Here is a 27,216-nt window from a genome sequence, read left to right on the forward strand (position 1 = left end):
GGGCCATTAGTTCAAGAACCGGACTACTTCACAGCTCCACTAACAGTCCATTTATGTGTCTCTTCTGGAAGCCTCTCCAATGTTTGTCATTTTCATTTTTGGTCAACTTTGCTGACAAAACAAAGTTGTTGAGTGGGAGACAGAACTTCAGAGTTGCTTTTCTTTGGTGGTTATTTTGAGCATTTTTTCATGATTGTTGATAACTTGGATTTCTTTCCTGAAAACTGTTCCTATCCTTTGACTTTCTCTTGGGGGAATGGTTTTTTGTTCTTATAAATCTGAATCAGTTCCATGTGTATCAGCGAAGGTTTTCCCCTCTAGTTAACTGTTTACTTTCTTATTTAACTGCACTTGTTTTGTTTATGCAAACCCTTTAAATAATGTAATTAAAACTGCCTTTTTTTTATCTAATGCAATCTTCTTTATCCCTTATTTGGTCATTAACTCTACTGCCATAAAACTGTGAAAAGTATTCTCTGCCTTGCTTGTCTAATTTGTCACCCTTTATTATGACCTTAGCCACAGTTAGGTGGCATAGGGATAAGAGTGATAGGTCCGGAGTCAGGAAGACCTTATGTTCAAATATGGCATTAGGCACTAACTACTTAGCTGTATGATCCTGGAAAAGTCACTTCACCTCTGCCTCAGTTTCCTTGATTGCAAAAGCACCTACTTCACAGAGATGCTGTAAAGATTGAGTGAGGTATTTGTATAAAAGCACTATTTGGAAAAACCCAGTGCCTGGCACCTAGCAGGCACATAATAAATACTTGTTCCCTGTCCTTTCATATTTAAATCATGTATCCATTTGGAGCTTGTCTTTGTGTATTTGTGGGATATACTGATCTATACTTACGCTAAACTGCTTTTTAGTTTTCCCAGGAATTTTTCTCCAGTAGTGACTCCTTGTCCTGTCATTCTCCCCCAAGGAAGTCAAAGTCAGAAACAAAGTTCCAATATCAGAATATTCCTAGCAGCAACCTTTAAGATAGTAAAGAGCAGGAAACAATGTGGCTGCTCACCAATTAGAAAATCGCATATGAATATAATGGAGTAATACTATGCAGAAAGAAATGACTAATATCAAGAATTCAGAGAAATACGGCAAGATTTATATGAACCGGTGCAGACTGAAATAAGCAGAAGCAACAGGACTATTACATGATGACTTCAAAATCCCACTAAAAGGAAGCTGACTTCTGAATAACAGAAAGGTCAAATGAAGATTGTGGAGAAGTGATAATGAAACATCCCTCCCTCACAGCAGAATGGGGTACTACCAGAACACTAGTGTACACACTGTCAGGTCCTATCTCTGCATGGGATATGTTCCCTGAATTTTCTTTGTCCCAGGGATCGGAGTTCAATATGGAGTAGGCTGATGGCAGAAATTTGTGGTTTAGTCGTTTTTCAGTTGTCTGACTCTGTGACCACATTTGGGGGTTTTCTTGGCAAAGATACTAGAGTGCTTTGCTGTTTCTTTCTCCAGCTCCTACAAATGAGGAGACTAAGGCAAACAGGGTTAAGTGACTTGCCCAGGGTCGAACAGCTAGTAAACGTCTTGAGGCCAGGTTTGAACTCTGGAAGAAGTCTGACTCCATGCATGGTGCTCTATCAGCTGTGCCACCTAGGTGCCCCAGAAAATTACTGGGGTATACAGAGGAAAGGCATCGATAAAATATAAAAGCCACACACACACACAGAGGCTTTGATCACTATCATGCCATTTATTTTACCCATTATAGACCCAGAAGAGACCTCAGAAACCATTTAATCTTCACTTTAGGGATGAGGAAAGAGAGGCTTTGGAGAAGAGACTTGAGGGCCACACAAGTGAGCCTGTTTCTTCACCTGTATGTTTAACACATTACCCATTTGGCTAAATGCTCTCATGATCCTTTCCAGCTTTAAAAACTAAGTCACAGGACCGTACATGTGAGAATATGGTCAAACTTCACCCTTAGAGGGTGGTTCAACAGACAAACCTTGTGAGCGAACTTTCAGGTTGTTTTGGGCAGTAGGCCAGTAGTAAAACAAAATGTTGGAGTGAAAGGGGTTGTCAGGGAAGGGTGGGCAGGTGAGAAGGGTCAGAGTAAGCTCATTCACCTGGATTCAGGCCAAGCAAAATGGTGGCTTCCCACCCTACAACAAGCACCATTAAACCGGATTCCTAGTTCCTCTCTAAACTAGGAATTTGTTATTTGCTAACAGAGTAATAGCCATGTAGAGCAATTATATTGCACAGACCTCTGTATTAAATTTATCTTCCATTGGGAACACATCCATTAAATTTAGTGATGTCATCACCCAATATTTTAATAAGCTTGATGTCAGCCTAGTCTGTGTAAGCATTTAAAGCAACAAAAGGGATCATACCACATAATGGCAAAGATATATTTTTATTTTTCAGTAGCAAAAAGTTTATGAAACTGGCTGACTTCAAAATACTTGCCATCTATTTTAAGCACTGTAAATAGTCACATGTCGCTATACTTATTGCTCAGTTAAGGAAGAAAACTTTAAAACCACTCATAATTTAAAAAACAATTCTTTTCTTTCCAAAGCTCATGAAAGATACTGGAACAAATATCCCAGAGCCTTATATGCTGTATACTCAAGAAGGCCAAACTGTTCACATCCCATAAGGCCATATCCTATTCTTTAGACTTTCAAGTCTTGTTTACTTAAAATGTCTGTAGAAATATCATAGTGGTTGTCTTGATAAGGCATGTGCACACACCTTGGGACCCAGACACGGATTAGCCTCTAACTCAGTCATTAGGTTCAAGGCAAGGTTTCTAGTCAACGAGAAGAAAAAAACCTTCAATCAATCCTTTCAGTGCTTGGAAAGTCTTGTTTACTTTTTAAAACAGAATGAGATCTTCCAAGGGAAGGGAAATGGGCACCTTTTATGAAAAGGATTTGCACACTCCTTGAGCCCACAGAGACAATACATCTGTAGCTTTCCCACATAATGCAAGACTTATAAACTGAACCCAAGAAGCTCAGAAGAAAAGAATAAGCTGAAAGCACCCACTGAAAATATCCTATCAAGGATGGCAACAACATCAGCAGACCTGCTAATGAGTTTGTGTTTAATCTACTTCGTTAGATCTCCATTCCATTAGTCTGGGATCTTCTGTCTTTCTTTCTCTGGTCTAGTGCAAACTCAATTATATGAAAAACAGTAGAGATCTTGTCGAACAGCCAAGAGCAATCCTGGCACTCCCCGGGGGCCACCAAGATGGGAAGAGAAAACCACACTGGGGATGTCTTCCTTAGAGGATGGGTATGGGGAAGGAATGGTTCTGAGCAGATGGGTATCACAAAGGCTCCATATCCGTGTATAGCAGTCTTGCCCCACTGAAAAGGGAAAAAAGGGTGGGTTAAGGATGAGATGCTGCGCAGGTATACTTTAACTTCCTCGAGATTCTCTAGCACTGGCACGTATGTGTGAAAGAGTGTAAATAACATTGGCAAATAACAGAAAAATATGATTTCTAAACAACATTCTAGTATAAGTACATTGTGAGGTACTCAAAGTGCTAATATACACATCTCTGGACACCCTGTAGCTCAGGAGACTTTGAGAAGCTTGGCAAACCAATGCAGACCACTAGACTTTCTGAGTCACCTAGACTTGCTCTCTTTCCTCTGCAATATCTTAGGTAAGAGGCAGGGATGCAGAAGTACACTAGGGGACAATCCAACTAAGGAATGTGGGGGGAGGGGAGTTTACACAAGCAACTCCCTGGCCCATCCTTCTTTATCCTCTTTACAATTCTTCCTCAAAATCTGAAGGGTCAGTTTCGTTTTTTTAGACTTGGGAAAATAAACAAAATGGAAAATTTTGAAGATGTTTTCCACTCCTGCACATGGATCTCTAATCGCAAACCAGCTAATTTTCCCCGAAGCTTCATCTCACACAAAGGCTCAGTTTATGTCTCCAGGGCTCATGGTTCTTGAGGAATGTGCTAGGCAAGTACAGAAAACCTGGACATGCTGCAATGTGCACAGTATTTGGAAGTCTTCAAAGGAAAGACATTTGGAAGATAAGCACAGTGGCAGCTCACTGTATCATCCAAGAGGCTTTGAGTTTGGTTTTACATACATGTTATCTTGAAACCCTGTCCAGTAGCATTTACTTATCAGAAAGAACTTGCTTTAGAATATGGACCCATGAAGACTATGTAAGAAGCAAGGGTCCTGGAAGTTATTAAACTTTTCAAAATATCTTTTGGTAGCTGTGTATACAGGAAGCACGTAGCATTTTTAGGGTGTGGTGTGGTGTGGTGGCAGTGATGGTGAATCCCACAGTAAAGAATCTTATGGGTAACATCCTCGAGTCAGGTAGATACCAAAGCCAAGTCTGCCATCTTTAGTCTTGTTCTACCCAACTCAGGGTGCTACCTACTTTGTATTACTAGGTTTGCACAAAATCTTCACTATTTTTAATCCTTTCTTTCATTACTGAAAATGTGCTCAGTATCCATCACTACTTTCCTCTAGTTTGTTCCCGTCAAACTTATGTACCCCAACCAATGGCACTTGGCTCCTCCTCACTGATGTGTTGTCTAGCTGTCTATAGCTAACCAGTGGAGACTACATGAAAAATAATACAACAGAATGGAATCTCCTATCATAAACCCTGCATAATATTCCAGGATAACTTGGAAGTTGGGGGGCAGGTCTGTTTTCAGTTGAGTCCCTATATATGAACGTGTCTTTCCCACATACCTGCTATCAGAAGTCCTTCTTCCTCATGTATATGCAGGGGCAGGTAGGCATATTCATTATTGTGACCCTCGTATTGTTTCACACACTTATTTGCCCTCAGGTCCCACAGCTTGATCTGTGAGTTAAGGTCATAAAGGAAAAGTCATGAGGAACTACCTACTTTACTAGGAATACTAGTTAAACAAAGAGCTGGAAGCTAGAATCTGACTACAAGCTTACCTTGAAAGAGTAAAACAAAAAGCCACATTCATGTTGGGTAAGGCACAGTCAGCCTTAGGGCCTGATTACTCCCACTCTTCAGCCCCCAGGTTCCCCTTCCTCCTATCACTCTCTCTTTAAACTCTGGGAAGCACAGTCATGCTCATCTCTGCCTGGAGTGGAGCAGCAAAGCAATGCCCCTGAAGCTCAGTTGACCAGATCTCTTCCGCTTCCTAAGAAATCCACCACCCGAGAGCTTTCTAATGGATCTCTTCTTCCTTCACAAGCAATACATACCAAGTTCAAAGACAGAAATCAGGAGGTCCCTTTCTTCTAAGTGGCTACCTCCTGTGCCTGAGGTCTGACCAGAGGCCAGACTGGGCCTTAGACACATTAACTGTGTGACCCTAGGGAAATCACTAAACTTTGGCTCCTCGTCTATAAAATGCGGAAATAATATCTGCGATACATTTCACAGGTCCACTGCAAGAAAGTGCTTTGCAAACTTTGAAGTACTATATAAATGTCAGGTATTATTGACTGTTTTCTTTGGAGCAGGGCACTTCTAGTAAAGAGTCTCTCCCTGGATCCCTCAGCATCTCAATTATCCTGCAGAGGCTTGAAAAATCAGCTTTGCTTCCGTACCTTCCCAGACATATCTGCTGCCATTAGGTGCTGCTCATTTTGTAAGACCCGAACAGATGTCACAGCTGAGTCATGGAATAAGCGGGCAGCTTTCCAGCCCTGGCCTTTACGACCTCGGTGACGCAGATCAATAGCGAAGACCTCGCCAGAGCGGCAGCCATTGAACAGTAGAGGGGCCTTTGCAGAGAGGGAAGGAATGTCTATGCTGAGTCATTAGATTAATGTCCACTGCCTTGTACATGAACCCCGGCCACCATTTGATCCTCATGCTCTGACATTCACAAAGTCCAGGTAAAAGGGGGGTATTTGTGTGTATACGCACACAGGATTTTGGATTGAGTGATTAGGGACAGAAGTCACCTCAAAGAAAGCCAGATGTTTCCACATACATGAAACATATTGGCAGCCTCAGAAGGAAGAGAGTAAATCTCTCCAACCTTTAGTCTCACTTGAGAGCAACGTGCCATTGCAACTTCAACACTGGTCCTTTAGTCTATCACAGCCTTAGTACAAGCTTGGTGGGGGGCAGAGGAGGAATACTTGAGGATGGGCAATGGGTATGAAGTATTAGAGAGGAGAATGGTTCTAGTTATATCACAGGAACCTAATGGGGGGATGAGGAAGAGCTGTTTACATACTTTTCTTATTGCTCTCAAAGAAGTGTAGATGAATCTCAGAAGTATTTCTACTATATAGTAATTACACCATTTTCTTAGGTCAGAAATAGTCAAAACCATGAGTGATGATTTCTGAATTTAAAAATATACAAGTGTAAGTGGTTTATTAATGTTATTTATTTACAAGTTTTTCCAATTATTTGTGTGCTAGATAATGCATGTACCTATCCAGTTTAGCCATAAAAATTCACTGAAAGCAACACTTAACCAAGTGATGTTATACTACCAGTAAGCCAGATCTAAGTTTGGAAATCTTCTGCAAAGTTTATCTACTAATACTTGAGTTGTTTTAGAATTCCGTATAAAATGGGGAGTGGTGGTAGAGGGCATATAGGGCACTGTGCTCATCTTTCCTGGGTTTTAGTTAACTACCACCTGGACTCTTGATTAGACCTTTTCTTTTCTTTCTTTAATTTACAGTTCTCAATTCTCTCACCCCTCTCTCCCCTACCCATTGAGAAGGAAAGAAAAACCCCAAACCCATTATAAATATTAATAATAAAAAAAAAGAAAAGAGAAGAAAAAAGATGCTTCAATCTGCACTTGATTACATCAATTTTTTGGTCTCAACCAACCTGGGTGGCAAACTGTTGTGCCAGTACATCACTGTTGGTCCCAAATGTCTGCCGATGACCAGTCACCGCGTTGGTTACAAGGACCCTTCTGGACAAGCCTAAGGGGACACAAACAAGTGATCTTTGGGACTCTTCCACAAGTTCAGGCTGGTGAAAGTTGAGGACAGGGAGAGATTCAGCCTTCTACTAAGTCATTCCCTTATTTCAGGTTTTAAGGAGCAGGTCCCAGCTCACAGCTCACCTGTACTGAAGCAATTATTAGCCTGGGGGTTCAGGCACCATGCACAAGACCAAGCAGTGGAGATCTTAAAATTGCAAAGCATTCCAGGATGGTCTCCTGCTGTGTTTAGAAAAAAAAAAAAGGAAAATAACAAAGATAATAATTTCTAGGCAGGCAAACATGGAACAACAGGTTAGTAAAATTCTCTATTTCCACCGCAGTGCCTGTATCACGTCATCATCTTTCCCACATACCCAGGAAACTTCAGAGATTAGCAACGATTATTCATAAATTATGCTGTGCCAGGTTTTCTTGCAGCTAGGAATAGAAACCTGCAAATATATTCACATATGGGTGGCGTCTATGCCAGTTTTTCTGAATGCACAGTCTTAGAAGGGGAGTTGGAAGGTTTCTCCCCAGTTTCCTTAGCTCTGATCCACAGGATGTTTGGAAAAACAAATAAAACTATATTTAACATTTATAAAGCACTTAGTAAGTGCTAGGCCCTATGCAAAGTGCTTTATAGATACTACCTCACTTATATCCTCGTAACAACCCTAGGAGATAGGTGCTCTCCATTTTACAGATGAGAACTGAAGCAAACAGAGGTTAAATGACTTGCCCAGGGATCATACAGCTGGCTTGTGAGAATGGCCACATTTGAATTCAGGTCTTCCTGACTCTAGGTTTGGTGCTCCATCCACTGTGCGACCTTGCTACCCCAAACTATTTACCCTGATGACTTCTTAGGACGAGGAGTGCTTTCAGGATTAAATGTTTTCAAAAAGGCAGCCTATACCTATGTTTTGTTTTCTTGGACAGGCCACTCAGACGACCTTTGCTTGGGAATCTGAAGTTCCCACTAATACGCTTAGGAGGAGAAGATTCACTCAAAACCTTTAAGTCCACTAGGACTAATTTTGGGACCAGCTTAGGCAATCCCCATTTTAGGATTAATGCATCTGGAAACAACCATAACATTATCAGCTTTACCTTTAGGGGGTTAGACAGCCTGTGTTTGATTCCCAGCAGCAAGCTAAGCTTACTGGGGTTTTGTTGTTAAACCTTTGCTAGACCCAAACTTTGGACAAATCTCATGAAAACAGTCCAGACACTTTGTTGCTCTCAGCTTCTGTGAAACAGAAGTGTGAACAGGACTACTGATCAAAGGATAAATTAGAGCCCAAACTTCAGAATTTTTAAAGCATAAGAGAGGACCTCAAAGATGAACTGGTCCAACCTTTTAATTTCACAGATGAGGAAGGGCAATCCAATTCCGCAAACGTTTATTGAGTATCTGCTATGTTTAAGACAAATGAAGGAGGAGAGACAAAGACATGGGGCTACTGGGCTGCACACTCGGGATTAGAATCTAGGTTTCCTGTGAAGCAATATGGTACAGTGGAAAGCAGTGGATTTGGAGCCAAAGGACTTGTGTGTGAATCTTGACTACACTGCGCCCTATCTGTGCGAGCTCGGGCAAGTCCCTGAATCTCTGGGCCTCAGTTTGCTCATCTCTAAAATGAGGAGGGCTGGACTAGATGAGCCCTAATCCTATGGTTTTCTACTTCGTCCACTGTTCTTCTAGTTCTGCTAAAATACGAACCCACTCAAATCAAATGAGCACTGTACCTGGCCTGGTGTTGCTGAAAAAGGAGGCAGGAAGTAAACTGGCACAGCCTGGAGTCTCTGCAATGCCCATGAGACAGAGCCTGAAGAATGACATTAAGGATAACAGGAGGAGGGAGGAGTCTCTTTTGGGAAAGAATAGGGATGAATGTATTCTTGTAAACAATAGAACCGTGAAGCCTCTGAAGCCTCTGGACCTACGAACTCTTCACACAGCCACCTACAGCCGAGTAATCAAGAACACGTGTCTCCCTTTTCCTGTTTAGTAGACAAAAGCAGGGGCGCTTAGGTGGCACAGTGGATTGAGCACCAAGCCTGGAGTCAGCAAGACTCTCTTTCTGAGTTTAAATCTGGCACCAGACACTTACTAGCTGTTTGACCCTGGGCAACTTCACCATCTACCTCGGTTTCTTCATATGTAAAATGAACTGGTGAAGGAAATGGCAAACCTCTGCAGTATCTTTGCTAAAAAAAAAACACCAAATGCGGACAGAGTCGGAGACGAATGAACAGACAAAAGCAACTGTTTGCAGCAACCTTCTTTTAAAATTTTTTTTTTCTAAATACAGATTTGCTTTCTCTCCTACTCATTGCTCTTCGATCCCCAATAGAGAAAGAAAAAGAAATCCCCACTGCAAACACATATGATCAAGCAAAACAAATTCTCACATTGGTTATATCCAATATGCCTCAATATGCACTGAATCCATTACCTCTACCAGGAGGAAGGAAGGCTTTTTATCATAAGTCCTCTGAAATTGTGGCTGTTCACTGTGACACTGTTAAACTCACCAGCTGACAAATAGTATTAAGACCCAAGGATATGGGGCAGCTAGGTGGCTCAGTGAGTAGAGCACCGGCCCTGGAGTAAGGGGGACCTGAGTTCAAATCCGGCCTCAGACACTTGACACACTCACTAGGTGTGTGACCTTGGGCAAGTCACTTAACCCCAACTGCCCTGCCAAAAAAACAAAAAAACAAAAACAAAAAAAAAAGACCCAAGGATACAATAAAATTGAATGTTTCACATAGGCCAATGATTTCTTTTGGGCTTTAGGAAGATATAAGTTTGAATAATTAAATCAATTACACCAAGTGTGATGGACTGAGAAACCTTCACTTAAATTAACATAATTGGGTATTTCTCTTAGATGATGGTTAGTATAGCCTGGTAATTGCCTTTTTTTTTTTAACTTCCACCAAGCTTACATATGCTTGAAGGGTAGCAAACAGTGTTATAAAACAAGAAACTTCTGAGCAATAGCCAAGCGTCCCGGGATATGTGATGTGTGCGCTATGCTGCCTTACGTGGTAAGTTTTATGAGTTCAAAACTCATTAGGTATTTATTTGAAAGACTGAGACAAATATCAGTAAGCAAATGAATATCTTGTAGCTGGGTCACGTAAGTTATATATAAATCTTGTTCTAGTATTTTGAGTGTAAGAAGTTGGAAGAAAACCCTTCCCTATCCTCTGCTTCACGTGGCTGATCTTTTAGAACAGATAACTTGGTTAGAGCATTATTTTCATGAGGCTACAGACTGTGGTCTCAGCCATTAGCTGTGCTCACAAGTGTGTGCCACAGGCAGAGGTGGTAGTGGGGGGTTCAAGATCAGACTGCTAAGTACAAAACCATCAGTGCTATTTGTAGAAGACCTGAAAGGGCACACACGGATGATGTATCAGAAGTATCATTCTTGCGGACAAAGGAAGATGACCTGAAACCACCACCAGAGGATACTGGGAGACTAACCATCGGGGTGGAAGGTAGGTGATGGGAAGGACTATCAGCATTAGTTTTTTGATTCTATTAAACCCTAATGCAGATCATATGTCATTTTCAGAAAAATAGAAAGCAACTTAAATGAAGTTGAGAGGCTGGGTTCATTCTTTTCCTTTTTGTTCTGCAAAGATCTTGCTTTCTATATAAATATTTTTTTCACAAGAATGGGTAAATTTCACAATAGAATATCTATATAAAGGCATATATGAGTTTGAAAAAAAACACATCGGGGAATTTTTTTTGTTTGAATAAGGGAATTATAATTAGATTTCTCTAAATTCGCATCTAAAGTGAATCTAAGGCAGGAGCTGATTTATAAAAATATAGTCATACAACATTTTAGCAACACTTCTACTACATAAAGGGAGTAACAGACCTGACTCATTATGTGACTTTGGATATACCACAGATCAAACCTCGTTCTATGAAACATAACTACAGAAATATAATCTATAATATGTGCTAGTCCTGTTCCTAGAAAGCAGCATTTAAAAAAAGGTTCTAAGCACTTTGTTATATCCTCTGCAAAGGTTCCCATTGCCACCTCTACATACGAAAGGAAATATACAGAACAAGAGACGCTTCAAAATAATGCTGCTCCATGGTATAAACAGGAAGGTACCATTTGGTTGATCATACAAAAGTAATCGAAATTAAGTCAGGTGTTCATTATACTAAATAGTCTCTTTCCTACCATCAAAAGCCACTAGGCTGTATCAAGTATCACAACAGCAGAGAACATGAGTTGAACTTTTCAGTTGTGGTTCATTTGTTTCAGTCATGTCTGACTCTTTGTGACTCCATTTGGGGATTTCTTGGCAAAGATAGTGGAGGGGTTTGCCATTTCCTTCTCCAGCTCATTTTACAGATGAAGAACTAAGGCAAACAGAGTTAAGTGACTTGCCCAGGATCACACAGCTAGTTAAATGTCTGAGGCTGTACGTGAATTCAGGTCTTCCTCACTCCAGGCCCTGTACTCTACCCACTTTGCCACCTAGTTATCCATGAAGGATACTTTAGCTGCTACCTCAGTCCAGCCTGTCCTGGAACAAGTCAAGACTCTCTTTCCCAACACCCACAAATAGTCATTCAGACATCAAGTGAGAAGAAAACAATGTTGTGCCGAGGACATCCACTGGGAGACAGCTCTGTTGTTAAGTTTTTTTCTTTGTAACAAGCCTTCATCTGCAACCCACTGCTGTTCCTAATTCTGCCCCCCATGGTTACCTTTCACTGTTCTGGTCAGTTCTTCTGACTGTGGGGGGGAGGGCAGCTGCCTTGAACTTTACTTAAAAGACATTTCTTTTGTTGAAACTCCTGGGGGTGGGGGCAAAGGGAAATGGAAGGTAGAAAAGCTGTGGAAGGCAAGATTCTAGGGATTTGTCTTAAAGGAAGCTGAAGATCACACAGAATAAGTGTGACAAGTCAACTCTCTATGAAGAATAAATCCTCCATGTCAAGATTAGCTCCCTCTATCATTTTCAATGTTAATTACCTGTTTCTTTTTGCAGGCTTTGATGTTTTTATCAGATTTCTTTTTAATTCTAAACAAATTCTTCTTAGATATTTATACTGATTTTCTCAGGGCACAAAATGTTCCTGGGAAGTAGTACCTATAGTGAGCTTCCTTGCTCCTCCTTCTACTCCATGAGAACTCTCTCGCTCTGAGTTCTATTTAGATGCACCTTCTCTCCTAAGAGGTGGGATGTCTGCAGTGGCTTAAGCTCCTCCACTCAGCCTCTTCTTTAGGCACCAACATGCTCACAGATGCTCTATGTTTGTGACAAAGGGCAGCCTGCCACCCAAGCTCCTTCACTCGCTGAAGGATACAAAACATGGGAATCTGGATGAGTCAGTGAGGCCCAGCATACAGAATTTACCTGGCAAGAAGGAAAAATCGGTTATCACTACTGCTTTGTAACTTATGGTAAGGGTATGTTTCCTAAAGTCTCAGAAATAGGGACATGTTTTGGTTGTCTACTTCCTCTGAGCTAGTTAAATTCCATGTGGCTTTTTAACAAGGGAAAGGCCCCAATGACTTTAGCTACCAGTCAGAGATGAATTCTCTAGCTCCATGCAGCTTTTATGTTTGTTGAAACAGAAGAATATAGTAATCCCAAGTTACTCATGAATAGGGCTGTTGATTCCACCTTTTGCTTTTACATGTGAGCTCAGTGCTGGATTGGTGGTCAAGGGGTCTAGAGAGTAAAATCATTTGTCTCCTTTCCTCAGTAAATATCTGCAAAGCAAGCTATCTCCCTATGACACTTTCCCCTTAACAAGGGGAAGAGGGAAAGGAACAGGGTAGCTTTTAAGCTATATATAATTCTTTAGTTTTGAATGGGGAAAAAAATCCCTATCAGATACTTTGAATATAATGTGAGCACTGTATTGCTGCCGTATTATTTCACTAGAATAACAAGTGAAGAAAGAAAGAAAAAAAGAGAAAGCAACAAAATTTCTCAGGATGGATATTGTATGGAGACAACATATTTCACACCGAATAATTCCCAAACTTAATTTATCCGATATGCTACCAAAAAAAAAAAAAAAGGTGGGGGTAATGTGTGTGGGGAGAGTCCAGAGTTTTATCGATAGTAGCCTGGGAGCTGTAGCTGGAAGGTCTGAAGCTCAGTTTTGTATCTTAGTCTTATAGAGAGACCAGGAAAAAGGAAGGTTCGTTATTGTACTGAAAATGGTTCATCTCTTCCCCTGTCCTCACAGTTCTACAACTCTTAGACACTCTTCTTCCTCTCCCTCCTCCCCTCACATCTCATCCTCTGTGGCTCTTAAGCCCAGTCTGGGAAAGACTGTGTTGCGTCCCCCTGAGAAAGGAGTCATTTTCTCTCCCTGAGCCACCAACTGCTGAGGCTGCTTCTTTACAATGCAGTCACTCAGGATCTCAAAGTCATTTGGAACAAAAAATTAGACAAATGAGTCCTGTACCTTCCCTTATTCTCTTCCACCATCTTTACACCCCAACTTCTCTGTGGCCCTTCCAAGTGCCAGGAACGACTCATTTAAATCCAAACTGGGATATGGAATTACTAGAAGGAAAAAGGGAAAGGAAAGGTGGTATAGCTGGTCACGAACACATCAATGACCTACCTTGCGGTTGGTAAAGTAGAGGTTGTCATACATTTCCACAGTGAGAGCCTTGGTTCCTAAACCACTAAGGTTGATGATCCCATACTTGCAGCCTCCATGTTCCACATCATTAACTGTGAATACCCTCTCCCGGGAAGTGTCAGCCTGCCAAAGCAAACCACATGCTACGTCCAAGTATGAGTCAGGGTCAAGTGTGAGGGACAGGACTCAGCAAGAGTTCACTCTTCTCTTGTCCAATGCCCCTTTACTTTTTCCAGTAGGAATACTGTCAGCTACTTGGACTCTCCCAACACCACCTCCAAATGCAGCCATCTTTGGGGCAATGCTGACAACTGCCTGACCTAGCAATTCACCGCTTAGAATGGAAAGTAAGGACATCACACAAAGAGCATATATTGGAGGTAATGCTACCAGGGAAACTGAAGTCAGTACTTGAATCAGAACTGGGTCTAGAGACCATGGTGTGGCTGCTTCAATTTCTATAAAAAGTGTGCCTCAGGAAGAATGATTACTAGTGGTTGGGATCTGAACTCAACTGAAAAATGGGCCTGCTGGTGACAAATAGCCATGCCTAAACCTCTTCTTTGTCATGGAGTTTAAAGGAAGGTAATATCTACAGAATTATTAGCATTTATGATGAAAAGTCACTGAGGAATCCTTCAATTCAAAACTCTGCCAAGCAGGTTTGTGCAGTTTTGAGGCACTTGTTCAAGGGAGGTAAGCCTGCCTAACATGCATGGTAAGCAGCAGAGATGACTTTTCTTTACTACACCTGACCTGGTTTAATCGAAGAACATCAGAATGAGGTATCCTGGATTTTAGCTTAGATCCTAGTGTGGAAGGAGCAAGATTGAGAATAATTCATGTCTCTTTACCCCCACAAAAATAATGACACGACTCCAGCAGTCTTTTAAAAGCTTTAGTCCTGTCCTGACGCCAGTTTCCCTAGAGGCATCACCTCCAACAAAGTGATAAAATTCTCCACTGGAAGGGAACAGGCATGGACCCCACTGAGTTATTTGGTACTTAAGTCCATCCCTCCCACTAGAAGAGTTCTCCTTAATCATCCAAAACTATCCTCTCCACCGTTGTGTTTTTCTTCTTTTCACAGCTATCCTTTAGCAAAAAAAAAGGAAGCAAAGGGATGACTGGGGTTTGGATGGCTCCACTTCATAAGTATTTGTAGCTTGTTACACTCATGAGTCAGGTCTTTTAAACAAGTAATTTTTGCCCTCCTCACAGGTATTCTTTCATTAGTCTCCAGAGCTACCCAGGACCAAAGGCCATTATATCCACTGTTGTGGGGATGGGGTAGTATAGGAAATGGTCTCAAATCACGGACAGAAAGGTTCTTTCTACAAGACAAATGAAATGGGGGTATGCTTCAGAAAATGAATGCCTTTGTACACATAGATCATGCAAGTTACATTTCCTAGAATCTCTTGGTTCCTGTTGCACGCAAGCTCCCAATTTGGCTACCTTTATCTTGGAACAGGCATATAATTCACCATCCAATTGAGGAACATAACACCTCAAAGGAAAAAGAATATATTATGCTTAGTTGGTCTTTAGGCATGCAGGGGCCCTAATGCAAATTGATGGAGCAGAAGGGATGGGTGGGTTCATGGTCATAGTACAATGTACCCTGCCAGGACAGCACCTGCTATTTTACATACAGCAGGTGCTTAAAATAATATTAACAATAATAATAAAACAAATAGAAAGCCACCCATTTCTGTGGCAGTTTGAAGCCAAAGGTAAAAGCCAATATATTCTATCTAGTTCATAGACCACCCCAGAAGATCCCTGCTACCCAATCATAAAAACAAATCAAGGCTGACCCGTGGAGTGTCTTGGCATAGCTAATCCTTATCCTTAAACATCTCCAACTCACCACTATGAGTTTAAAGCGATCAGTTCCAACAACAGAGGAATCAGAGCTCTGAATTTCCACCTTCTTTCTCTGCATGCAGTTTACACGTAACTCATGGACTAGTCTGTAGGGGGTAAACAGGGAGGGAGGTAGCAATGACTAAGCAGTGAAGACAATTCAGGATGTGGGAAAGAGTAAGTACAGCATGAGAAAAATCTCTATTAGATGTTCCTTCCCATACTGTTCTTCAACAGTAGCTTTGAGGGCAAGATTCTAAATACCTAGGACCTAACCATTTTCATTTCACAGATATTTAGGCAACATCCTTTTATATAGCACTGGGCTTAGGCACTGGGGAGATATAAAGTTTAACTTTCCAAAATTGGCAAAAAAGATTGAACATACTAAAAGGGATCTGGATGTCACGAAGAAACCCTCGAGAGCTCTTAATCCTAACCCTAGTACTGCCTTCTGTATACCTCAGTCAAAACCTTGAAAACACCCTTCCCCATTCAAATAAAAAGCTCCCACTTTCATCTCTGGGATTGGGTGATTTTCTTTGTCCAGAGACATACTTACCTGCCTTTAAGCTAAAGCGAATACATTTACACCACCAAAATCACCCTTTACTACTTCCTGGGGACTTTTCTGGGTCTTTTACTGTTCAGAAGATTGGGAGATCTGAATCATGAAGCTGGAGTAGGAAAAGCTGGTTTTCCTAAGTGGTCTCTTTTCTTACTTCTTTAATTGAACCTCCCTTCACGGAAAACTTACTGGTAGAGGGATAAAACACAAACACACCTGCTTGTAGGAGTGAGACAGTTGTAGGACAGAGATATGGAGTCTCAGCAGGAAGGCCACTGTATTTCAGAGGAGATACAGGAAAGCTGTGTAGCCATTCTACCATGTAATGGAAACAATGGTTTAACTATTCAGCAAGTGAAGGGGGTGATGGTAATGCAAGAAGTAGGATCAAGGAGCATGCCATAGCTAGAAGGCTCCTCAGAAACTGACACTTAGTGTGGTAAAGCAACTTGATGAAGGTCACAAAGGCTAAAAAAAAAAAAAAGCCAAGCATTTATTAAGCTCCTACTGTGTGTCAGACAAACACTGCCAGGTGTTAGTGATATGAAGACAAAAGGAAAACAGTCAAGCAGCTGGAGCTCACTGCCTAGTTGAAGGAGACCACACACACATACATAAGCGTATACAAATGCACACAATGCCTTGTAGACAACAGTAAAGGTTTTCTGTAGAAGGTTGTACTTTAGCTGAACACTGAAAGAAATTAAGATTTTTTTTTTACCATCAGCAACAGATTTCTTTATTTTAAACTTGCTGATCAAACTTTCAGTTAGAATATATGTGGCAAAAACCAAAAGAAAACAGAAAGATAGTTAAAACACAGGACGGGCCACAGAAAATTAAGAATTTTAAGAGACAAGGGAGAAGAGAGTACACTTTAGGCATGAGGAACAGTGAGCACAGAAAGGAACAGGTGGGAAACAATGAATAAAGAACAGAATGAAGAACGGGCCAGTTGGGCTGGATGGGGGTAATATGTAAGACAGTAAGGAAAGTAGGATGGGATGAGGGAGAGGGAGGAAGGGCTTTAAATGACGGAAGCAAAAGGGAGCCACTGGAATTTACTGAGTTAGGGAAATGACATGGCCAGACCTTTGGTTCAGGAAGAAGACTTTGGCAATCACATGGAGGATGCAATGGAATAAGGAGAGGCTTGAGGTAGGGAGACCAATCAGGAGACTATTGGAATTGTTCAGGTGAGAGGTGATGAGGGCCCGAACTAGGACTGTTTATGTGCGGGTCAAGGGGAGATCTGTGAGACATGTTGTAGAGATCTGGCAACTGATAAGCCATGTGAGTGGGGAGAGAGGTGTGTGCAAGGGAGGAGTTGCAGATGACACCAAGGTGGAGTAACTGAGACTAGAAGGAGAGCAGTTTCCTTGACAGGAACAGGAGATTGAGAGGTGGATTTTGGGGGTAAAGATGAGTTTTATTTTAAGACATGTTGAGTTTGAGACGCCTAAAGGATATCCAACCTGAAATGTCCTCTGGGCAGCTGATGATGTAGGGCTTGGGAACTCGAGAGGCCAGGGCTGGATATATAGAACTGGGACTCAACTGCACAGACGTTATAATGGAACCCACGTGTGATGAGGTCACCAAGATGGAATGTGGAGAGGGGAGAGAAGAGAAGAAGGCCCAGAATAAAGTCTTGGGGCGGGGCCTGGACTAATTTCTTTCAATTCTCAATTCAGTCTTCTTTCTGCCATATCAGAGCTGGCTATTTTTCACTTGTTCACAGGATAACAAGCCTTTGTTTTTTCTTAAATAATGAAGAGCAGAACTCTAAAATTTGGGCTTGAGAATTTTCTCCTTGTATCACCACCCAGAGTCAATAAGCTTATTGTACAAAATTTTATTTACATAAAATTCCAATAGGTATAACTGGCATAGGCATTTAAAACAGCCTACCTTAACAAGAATATCTCTCACCTCCTCTGTCAGAAAGGGGCTGCCATCTCTATAACTTTCTCATAGCACACTGCCCTCCCAATGTGTACTTAGAATGTAGAATGTACTTAGAATGCTATTAGGGAGAATCCGATTTGAGCACCTATCCTCACCCCAGGTATTGGATTGTAAGCTTTTTGAGGGTAGGATCTATATGACTGGGTCATGTCTTTTGTCTCCCCAGTGCCTTTAAGTACCTTGCACAAAAATAGTATTTAGTAAAGAAAATGTGTCCCCAAAGTTTTAAGCTTAAAGAGCTTAAAACTGCAATAAAACTTTTGGGACACTTTGTCTTTGTTTAATTGAATCGCAAGTAGAGGGACTGACTCACTTGTAAAGCATCTCAAACTATGCTCTTCCTCATTCTCTAACGCAGAAAGGCTGAAACGGGTGCTGATAATATCCTTATTATCTTTCTAGTGTATCACTTCTAGAAAGATAAACTTATTTTTAATATTGCAAACTGGTAAGGAGAGTAAGAGTAGAGTAGGGGGAGAAAAAAAAACATAGTAATGAAGTTCTAGGACCTGCCAATTTCACTAAAATATGAATGATTTATCAGTATGTAAATTATTTAGCAGTGACACATAGATTGGCCTCCCAAAAGAAAAGATCTGTTTTCATCCATTTTTAATTTCTCTGCATTCTCTCCTTTTTCCATTCCCCTTATGCAGGAATACTCCCTACTCTCCAGAAGAGAAATAACTCCCTCGGGACTGACTTAAGCGCTAAGAGTGAAGGCACTTGTGAAGGACACTCACACAGTTACCACCTGCGAAGGTTTGTTTTGAAGCAATGATAATGGGAGAATAAGAATTGGGAAGAACTTCAGAGGTCACATGGTCTAACCTTTGTGCCATTAAAGGAAACAGAAGAAACAGCCGAAAGAGGTACATCTTACCGGCAATAATTGGTAGAGTGGAGCAAACCCAACTGCCTCTTGTTCAACAAGGGTAAAGGAGTCAATCCAATTCTGGTTGTTTTCTAAGGAGAAAAAGAGAGAGAGAATTGGATGAAATTGTCTAGCATGGAAGTGAAGGGAGACTATTTTCATTCTTACTAAGTTCATTACAATAAATTCTTAGGTTATTGGGGCTCAGGCTTTAGAGAACATTCAGTATGATTTTTGTACTCATATTACGCATGAGGAAACCTGCTTAAGGGTCATACAGCTCCCTAGGGGTAGAGGATTCTGGTCTCCACACTCTCCACTCAGTGCTCCTCTCATAACACAGAACTTGGTAGGCCAAGTAACAGGATTACAGCTTAAACTTTACAAAGAGCCAATTGGGGAATTTCCTATCTTTCCCCTCTATCACAAAACTCAAGAAGGTAAGCCCTGGGGGCATCTCCTAGAGTAATGAATAATTCCATTCTGAAAGAGGATGGTTAGGTGAAAAAGCATTAGGCCAAGTCATTTTTTCACCAACTGGTATGTATGTATCATGTACGTGTGTATATGTTATAGGAAATATCATGAGAATAAAATATCCAATCATTTGGTACTCCTTGCTGGTGCCCACCTTTTTTTGCATCTCCTCTTCCTCCAAAAGCTTCAGTCTTCTGCTCTCCCTCTCTTTCTGCTGGATGATCTCCCTTGTGAGGGGGTTGCAGTTGTTATGTCCAGGTAGCAAGCGGAAATAACGGTTCTTTTCGGGATCAAAGTAAAATCCTGGCAGTTCTTTAATCATGTGAAATGAAATAAAATTTGAATTTTGAACAAGACGAAGTGACTGACCTAGCAAACAGTTTATAATCCCATTAGATCCTTTCCCCCTCCTGCTTAAGTCTATCTTTTCTAGGATGGAAGAATATAAGAGTTGTACTCTGGTCACTAGAGTGAAAATCTATAAAACATTATGGAAAATCTATAAAACATCAATAAAGCATTAAATACGGAAGAAAACAAAACAATGTTCAAAGTGGATGCAAATGGCAACTTTAATAATACTACCTTGTTAAGTTTAATATGTGTTTATAAAAACCAAAGTGAAAGGGATCACAGGTTCAAATATCCTCTCTTTTGAGACATACATATATATATGTATATATAAATACACACACATGCATGCAAATACATACATACATATAATATGTATATATTTGTGTTTGCTGATGATTGGTAATTTCACTGTGAAAACAGAAAAAAATTTAAAAGGAGAAATGAAGTTGGTTAAACCCACCCAGGCCTTTCTTGCTTTGGCGCCAAATAAAGTCACAAACTTGCCCCCAAAAATTCTAGCTAAAGAAAGTGCAGTCTCAACAGGAAAAAAGAAAAAAACAAACCAAGTTGACCAAGTAGGATTTTTGTTTGAATTATTTCTTGCAGGAAGGAAAAGATTCGACAGAGAGGTCATAACTGGCACTCAGCAACTGCCTCACCTGGCACTGAAGAACTTGCATTTGAGCTGGAAGCTGATGACAAGGCTCTACTATTATCGTCAGAACTTTGAGAACTACGAAATGTGTCTGCTCCATATCTATAAACATAAGCAATTATGGTAAGTTGGAAGGTCATGCTTACTTACTGCAAAAAGCTTTAGTTTACTAGTGACCCGATACCTCTCTACCAACTCGTGTGGTTATTTTGCCTATTATGGAAAATGGAAGTCGCAAGCTTTTCTCCTAGCACATACTTCAAAATATTCAGGCAATATTTTTGTTCACTCCTGTTTTTTAAACGATAAGCATTTTCAGAGTAATTCTCATTTTTACCTCTAAGCATCAATGCATTTTGTGAAGTCATTTGAAATTTTCCAGTTGCAAAGTACTCCAAAATATCATAGAAACCCATACCACTAAGAATGTCATAGCAGTTTTCATTTGTCAGAAAAGCAGCAATTCCATACCAGGCAAATCCTAATCTTTGTCTTCTTTAGTCTAGGTTTACCAAGCTTTTCTTGGCTATTCTATTTTATAGATGGGGAAACTGAGACTCAGGAATGAAGACATTTGTTTTAGGGATGAAAATGTACTGTTTTCTAAGTTCCAAGCTGCTTTTAATCCAAAGAGCCATCCATTTGTTCTTTGTTAAATTACAAGCTGAAGGCAAGGAGGCAGCCTGGGGAAAAGAGTAATGGAATGAGTCAGAAGATTGAAGGTCTTAGTCTTAGCAAGTCAATGCATCTCCCTCTCTGGGACCTAAATTCTTCATCTGTAAAACAAAGGTGTAGAACTAGATGATCTTTCAATTTCTTTCAGCTGTAAAATTCTATGAGTTTGTGAGATGATAAAACAAAAAGTCTTATTTAAGAATCATGGTTAATTACATTGTAAACATCAAGTATGCTAAAAAAAAAATTGTCCCTGCCCTTAGCAGTAATGAAGCCAAGGGAATGAAGGTTTTTTTCTTTAAATAGCAGCAATCTGGACAACTACAGGAAAAATATCTAGTTCCAAATTTTTCCAACTTGTTCTGTGACGAACAACAGAAAAGATAGGGCATACATCCCCTTTTCCAGGGACTTTAACTTTTGCCTTTTGTAGCTACAAAAGACGTCTGCTGGTCTATTAGGCTTTCATAATGCCCTCCAACAATTTAATTATGGCCACATCCTTACATAAGCTTCATGTGGCTAAGCAAAAATATTGTGTGGAAAGGTCTTTGTCCCAAAGACACCCAGGTTACTCTATTATGTAAACACTGATTAATTTTTCTATACAAGTGTTACTCATTGGCATGCTCTTAAAATTTAACCATGGGCCTGATTTAGGGGAGGCTACATTCTTATATTAACTGACTGTGGCTATGCCTATTATTGTTGGAGAGAAATACTTTGGTGGGGCTGATATACTTAACATACACTGTTACCAACTCTAATGTTACAGATCTGTTCATTCCAAGAAAAGGAGTCTGGTGGGTGGAAATGTTCTTAAATTGATATGATTGTTCCCTTTGGGAATCTTTCAGAAGGAGGTGTTGTGAAGTCTGCCTTTATTGCCTCATGACCAACATACTCACATGTTTATTGACATGTAGGACCTAGGGCTGTGCGTGTATCTGAGCAAAGTGGTGACTTCAAGCATAGTTACAAACCCTTCTGTTCTGTGGTATAGTAATCAATTTTTCCTTATGACAGAGCATTGGGTGGAATGAGTAGAAATAGAGAGAAGGAATGCATTTGGGTTTGGTGATGCCATTTAACCCTTACATTCCATGGGTATTCATTTTTCTCTAGGATAATTCTGCCTGAAGAGCAAAGATCTTGCAGTCTTTCCCAGATCTTTGTTGAATGGATGAAATTAGGTTCCTAGAAGATTGTACCTCTGGCTGTAAAATAACAAAGACTTCTAACCAGGAAAAGTTCTCTGAAGGCAGCTTGTGTCACCTTTATTTCTAACTTCTTGTAGATAACAGCTACCGCTTAAAAAAGCACATTCCGAATGCAAATAAGGAGCCCAGTACCACCTGTAAACATAGCTAAGGCTGAAAAGAGACCTGGGACAAAGGCTGACTCCCATCATTACACCTGCCTTTCATTAGAACTACGCCTTCTGTTCCAGCGACAGGCACTGCTCTGCCGGTAACTGTTTCTCCCATACTTCTCCCTGCTGTATGAGCCTCTCTTCTTCATTTCTGTTCCAAAAAAAAAAAAAGAAACAGACACTTTGAGTTTCTGGCATCATGTACAAGGCACACCTCATGCTCATACTGTCATCTTCCTCCACCCCCATAAGATTTCTGGATTCCTGATCTCTAACCTGCTCCAAAATCACCTAGAGAACTGGATGCATAGCATGAACAACTGAAGTCCACCCATAACGCCCAAACCTTTTCCCACTTTCATCCATAAGCTGGTTAAAGGGACTGATTAATGAAATTACAAAAGGCAGGCAGCAGAGTGAGAATAAACATAAAGGACAAAGATAACCCACAAATCAACTAGTCCCTGAATACATACGTGTGTATTCACATATATGTAAGGCACTCAAGACCTTAAAGCACCATATAAATGCCAGCTGTGATTGTTATATTTTTACATTATGTACACATTATATACAATGTTATATTTTATAATATTATTGTTATTTTAAAGTGGATTGTTCTTCACATAGGAACAGGCCTTTAAGTGCCTGCAGTCGGTATCCTAATATTTCAGTGGACTTGTGATGTTACTGAGGTGGCTGTTCCCTTCAGCGATGCAAATCACAACACATTTGGGCTTGCTTATTTCATGTAGTTCCTATCCATATTCTCCATAAGTTTACCTAAGGGTCTATCTAACATGTCTGGGGCCTTCTTCACATTCTTTCCACAAGAGATCATGGATTTAAAGCCAGAAGGGACACTAGAGTCACCCAGCACAACCCTCACATTTTAAAGATAAGGAAACTGAGGCCCAGAGAGTTTAAGTGACTTGCCCAAGGTTGCATAAATACTAAGTGGCAGTTCTCCCCACTACACCACACTGTATCTTTTTAAAGACAAGTCTCTAGGTCTACACTGTTAAAGAACCGCAGTATATTATTCTTAAGCCTGCTGTCATGTTTGACTCTTTGTGACCTCATTGGGGGTTTTCTTGGCAAAGATACTACAGTGGTTCACCATTTCCTTCTCCAGCTCATCTTACAGATGAGGAACTGAGGCCAACAGAGTTAAGTGACTTGCTCAGTCACACAGCTAGTGTCTGAGGCCGGATTTGAACTCAGGAGGATGAATCTTCTTTACTCCAGGCCTAGTGCTCTATCCACTGCACCTCCTAGCTGCCCATTCCTAAGCCTTTATTTGTGTAATAATACTTTTATCTAGTATCATAAAAAAATCACTTTTATAGTTCTTGGAAATAAGTGTTTTCTTCCCCACTGATATAGCCCATAGTCCCATGTCTAACTGAGTTGGAAGCTGTAGCGGTGCAGAGGAAACTATATGTGACTTACTTTATAATCTATGCTTATACAATAAAGAATAAGCATTTACATTGTGTCCCCTATACGGCAGGTACTGTGCTAAGGTCTTTTTTATTATCTCATGGCCAAATGAGATAATAAAAAAATAAAAAGTGTGATGTGTGTAATTGATTTGTGAAAGAATTAACGTGAAGATTTTTACAAAGAGACAGCTTTCCTACTGCTTGACAATTCCATTTACACATAATTCCAGGAAAATTTATTTATGTTATATAAACTGAGGTACTCCTATAAATTTTAGGTAAGTCAAAGGCTCTACCTCTCTATGTAAGGTACCTCACTGACAACATTACCATTTTCTTCAGAAAAACGCAGTAAGGTCTTGAGGGAATGTACTTCAGTGGACAGTGCAGTATCTATCGCCTAGGAGGAACAGCTGGTCTTGCTGTTCTTCACACAAGACACATCTCTACTCCTGTGCTTTCATACAAGTCGTACCCCTTGTCCGGATGGCACTCTCTCCTCAACTTTGAATCCCTAATTTCCTCTAAAGTTCAGCTCAGTGCCACTTCCTACAAGACTTGATGCAGTTTCCTCGGCAAAGTTATTTTGTATTTAGTTTGCATATTTATATCTCTCCATATATACCCACAGATGCTAACTTCTACAGAATGAAAGGTCCTGGAGGGTGGGGATTGTTTTTCTTTTTTGACTGTATCAAAGTGCCTTGAACCAAGCGGGTGATTAACAAATGTTGAGTGGATTGGACTAGGCCTCCCTGGTAAAATGATGGGGTTGGACTAGATGATCTAAGTCTGAGAATGCAGAAACTTTCCAACATCATCTAGAATTAACCAGATGAATGAATTGAAATCCCAAAGATTTAAAAACCAACTAACCAACCCCAGGATTTCCCAATGAGAACCTTGATCAAGTTCTGCACTTGGGGAAAAAATTGGTCTTGCTAGAGGCATGATTTTAGGGGATCTTTCAAATGCAATGAAGTGTACTTATGTGGATTAATCACATAGTGCTTATTAGAGGTCACATCTGGTCTCAGTGCCCTTTGCCTAAAGACTCGGGAGGGATGGAAACCACAGAATTTTGAAAAGCTTTGGGATTCCATGGAGCACTACTCCTATATTCCTTCCTTCGATAGACATTTACAGAGGGTTCCTGGTCAAGTCACTTAACTCTGTCTCAGTGTCCTCATCTGTAAAATGAGAAGGAAACAGCAAATCACTCCAGTATCCTTGCCAAGAAAGCCCCAAATGGGGTCAAGAAGAGCGGAACACGACTGAACAACTAAGGTTGGAAAGCACTTTTCACGCATTATGTGAGCAACAACCCTTACGAGTACCATGATCTCCATTGAGCAGAAGACAAATCTGAGGCTGGGCGAGTTAAACAATCTGAGTCATTCAAATTCATTTACACCACCTCACAGAGAAGACACAAATGTGTTTTGAAGCTCTAAGAAGTAGGCATTAAATACCATAATCTCCCTTTTACACTTAAGAAAGGTTAAGTAATTGAACCTTGAGTGTTAAGGGCTGGGTGCTTTCCAAATACCATTATTTCATGTGAGGTAGGTCCAATTAAAACCCTCATTTTAACATTTGTTTATATGTGAGAAAACCAAGGCAGACAGAGGTTAAGTGACTTGCTCAACATCACACAGCTAATGTCTTGAGGCTGCATTTGAATTGAATGTTGGGGCTATCTTATGGCTCCAAATTCAGATATTTGCTGAAACGAGCTTGGAAAAGTAAACCATCCAATATTTATTAGGTGTCTCATTATATGCGAATCACTGTGCTAGGCACTGGAGGACATAAAAGAATGATTACTAAATCCATTATTTTGTTCCTCATTCCAGGGCAGTATCCCTTTGTAGTTCATATAAAAGGGGGCTCTCTATGAACAGGGTAAATAAAATCGGGAGAATAAGGGTGAGGAGGTAGTGGTGGTGGGGAGGTGGGTCAGCAATGACCTTGGGGTAGCTGAAGCCCCGGCCAAGCTCGTCCAAGGCAGGTCCTGCTGCCTAGGCTGAAAAATAACAGACTAGCTTCACCAAGGGCTGGTTTTGAACTTGAACTTGGCCCGAGTAGCCCTTTTTTTTTTAAAATTTTTCCTTCCAGGAAGTGGAGTCGTCTGTTTCCCTCGATTTGTTTGGGTTAAGTTTTCTGGATCTGTTCCAGAAATCTTCCAAGTAAAAAGCGTTAATTAGGAACTTTCCGACCCCGCCCTCTCTCCCCGCCCCTCCAGGCTGCCTCCCCCGAGGTCTTCTTTCTGACAGTCACCGCTCGGGGTCAGGGCTGTTCCGGTTTCCGACTGCCCGGTGTGGGGGCAGGGCCCGGGCTGGGGAGCCTCCCCCTCCAGGAAGCAACCCTCAGCGTGGGAAAGGAAAGAAAAAACAAAACAATTTCGGATCCACGGCGCTGAGCGCCCCTCAAACTTAAGTAGCACCCTATCCACGCTCTGCGGGGGACCCTCCCCCCAGTCGCCTTACCTGCTTCACCACTCCCGACGGGGGCTCCCCTTCCACGTGCTCGCTCCCGCCCGTCCTACGCGGGAATTATCTCCCACGTGCTCCCCCCCACCTCAAGACTGCACTTTCTGGTCTTTCCTCCCCTCCCCCAACGTCCCCTGCCTTCCTGCTCCTCGCGTCCCAGGCCCTGCGAGGCGGGGAAGCAGCTGTCAGTCCCGAGAGAACGAGAGCGGGCTTGGGGAACCCGGCTTACTGCCTCTGAAGAACCCACCTAGGCTTCAGACGTAGCACTTCCAGCAAACCCACAGAACCTAAGCCCTGGCGGGGAAGCTGACGGGAAGGGGGTGGAGCTGCGGAGGGGTAAAGAGACGGAGCTTGGCGTCAGCCAATCCCCTGCTAGGGACCCGCCCTCTCCCGAGATATCGCCGTGGATAGGGCAACTCCTGCCTTATCATTAGTTCTCTCTGCCGTCAGTCAGAACCATAAGCTCCCGGCTGAGAGGAGCTGGGTGGGCCGTGGCACGCGGGAGGAGTTGGAGGAAGGGTGTAGGAGCAGAGAGGCCGTCACGTGACAAGGAGGCGGGGCTGAGATGCCGGGTCCGCGAGTTCTAGTGTGCGCTTCTCTGTGAGGTGCTGTGCCACAGGAAGGTTAACCCTTTGTCGTGTATTTGTTGATGTAATTTATGTTTTCTGTTACGCCTGTTTCCGAAAAGGATTTGAGGCGGCTTCACAAGTTAAAATGTGGATTATAAATGACCCATTAAACGAAAAGTAGCCCGCTGTGGCCGCGTGCCTTGGGAACCTGGGTCCAGCCGCTGGATCTCCGTCCTCATCTGTAGGAACAGTTTGCGCTAGATCTCTTCTGTCCCTCAGACTTAATTAAAGGTTGTATGCTACCA

At 41.5% G+C, this 27,216-nt stretch overlaps 1 protein-coding gene across 2 annotated transcripts; it reads right to left on the reverse strand.

Annotated features, from left to right (window-relative positions):
* Positions 1-3,081: 3,081 nt before the first annotated feature.
* DCAF4 (DDB1 and CUL4 associated factor 4) lies at positions 3,082-26,660 on the reverse strand. Of its 2 annotated transcripts, XM_036736922.1 has the most exons (14): positions 26,590-26,660; positions 22,454-22,556; positions 20,363-20,460; positions 19,504-19,661; positions 18,882-18,964; positions 15,467-15,569; positions 13,573-13,716; positions 12,295-12,344; positions 8,685-8,764; positions 7,074-7,172; positions 6,833-6,930; positions 5,581-5,757; positions 4,738-4,852; positions 3,082-3,363 (listed from the first exon to the last, which is right to left on the reverse strand). In XM_036736922.1, the coding sequence occupies exons 2-14, from the start codon at positions 22,552-22,554 to the stop codon at positions 3,170-3,172; spliced, it is 1,500 nt and encodes a 499-aa protein (XP_036592817.1). In that variant the 5' UTR covers positions 22,555-22,556; positions 26,590-26,660; the 3' UTR covers positions 3,082-3,169. The 2 variants fall into 2 exon arrangements, with proteins under 2 accessions (XP_036592817.1, XP_036592816.1); XM_036736921.1 differs by lacking the exons at positions 20,363-20,460; positions 22,454-22,556; positions 26,590-26,660 and having other exon boundaries at positions 7,074-7,169; positions 19,504-19,606.
* Positions 26,661-27,216: the final 556 nt, after the last annotated feature.

The sequence above is a fragment of the Trichosurus vulpecula genome, chromosome 8 (assembly GCF_011100635.1).
Source record: "Trichosurus vulpecula isolate mTriVul1 chromosome 8, mTriVul1.pri, whole genome shotgun sequence".
In the NCBI taxonomy this organism is placed as follows: domain Eukaryota; kingdom Metazoa; phylum Chordata; class Mammalia; order Diprotodontia; family Phalangeridae; genus Trichosurus; species Trichosurus vulpecula.

What these genes read in the sequence shown, in the direction of transcription:
- DCAF4 (XM_036736922.1), bottom strand. Translation starts at nt 22,554, where the DNA reads ATGAAGAAGAGAGGCTCATACAGCAGGGAGAAGTATGGGAGAAACAGT. An exon ending in TTTCAGCAACACCAGGCCAG is followed by an intron (nt 7,173 to 8,684) that starts GTACAGTGCTCA and finishes TTCTAAACACAG; the next exon opens with CAGGAGACCATCCTGGAATG. An exon ending in TAATAATTGCTTCAGTACAG is followed by an intron (nt 6,931 to 7,073) that starts GTGAGCTGTGAG and finishes GTGTCCCCTTAG; the next exon opens with GCTTGTCCAGAAGGGTCCTT.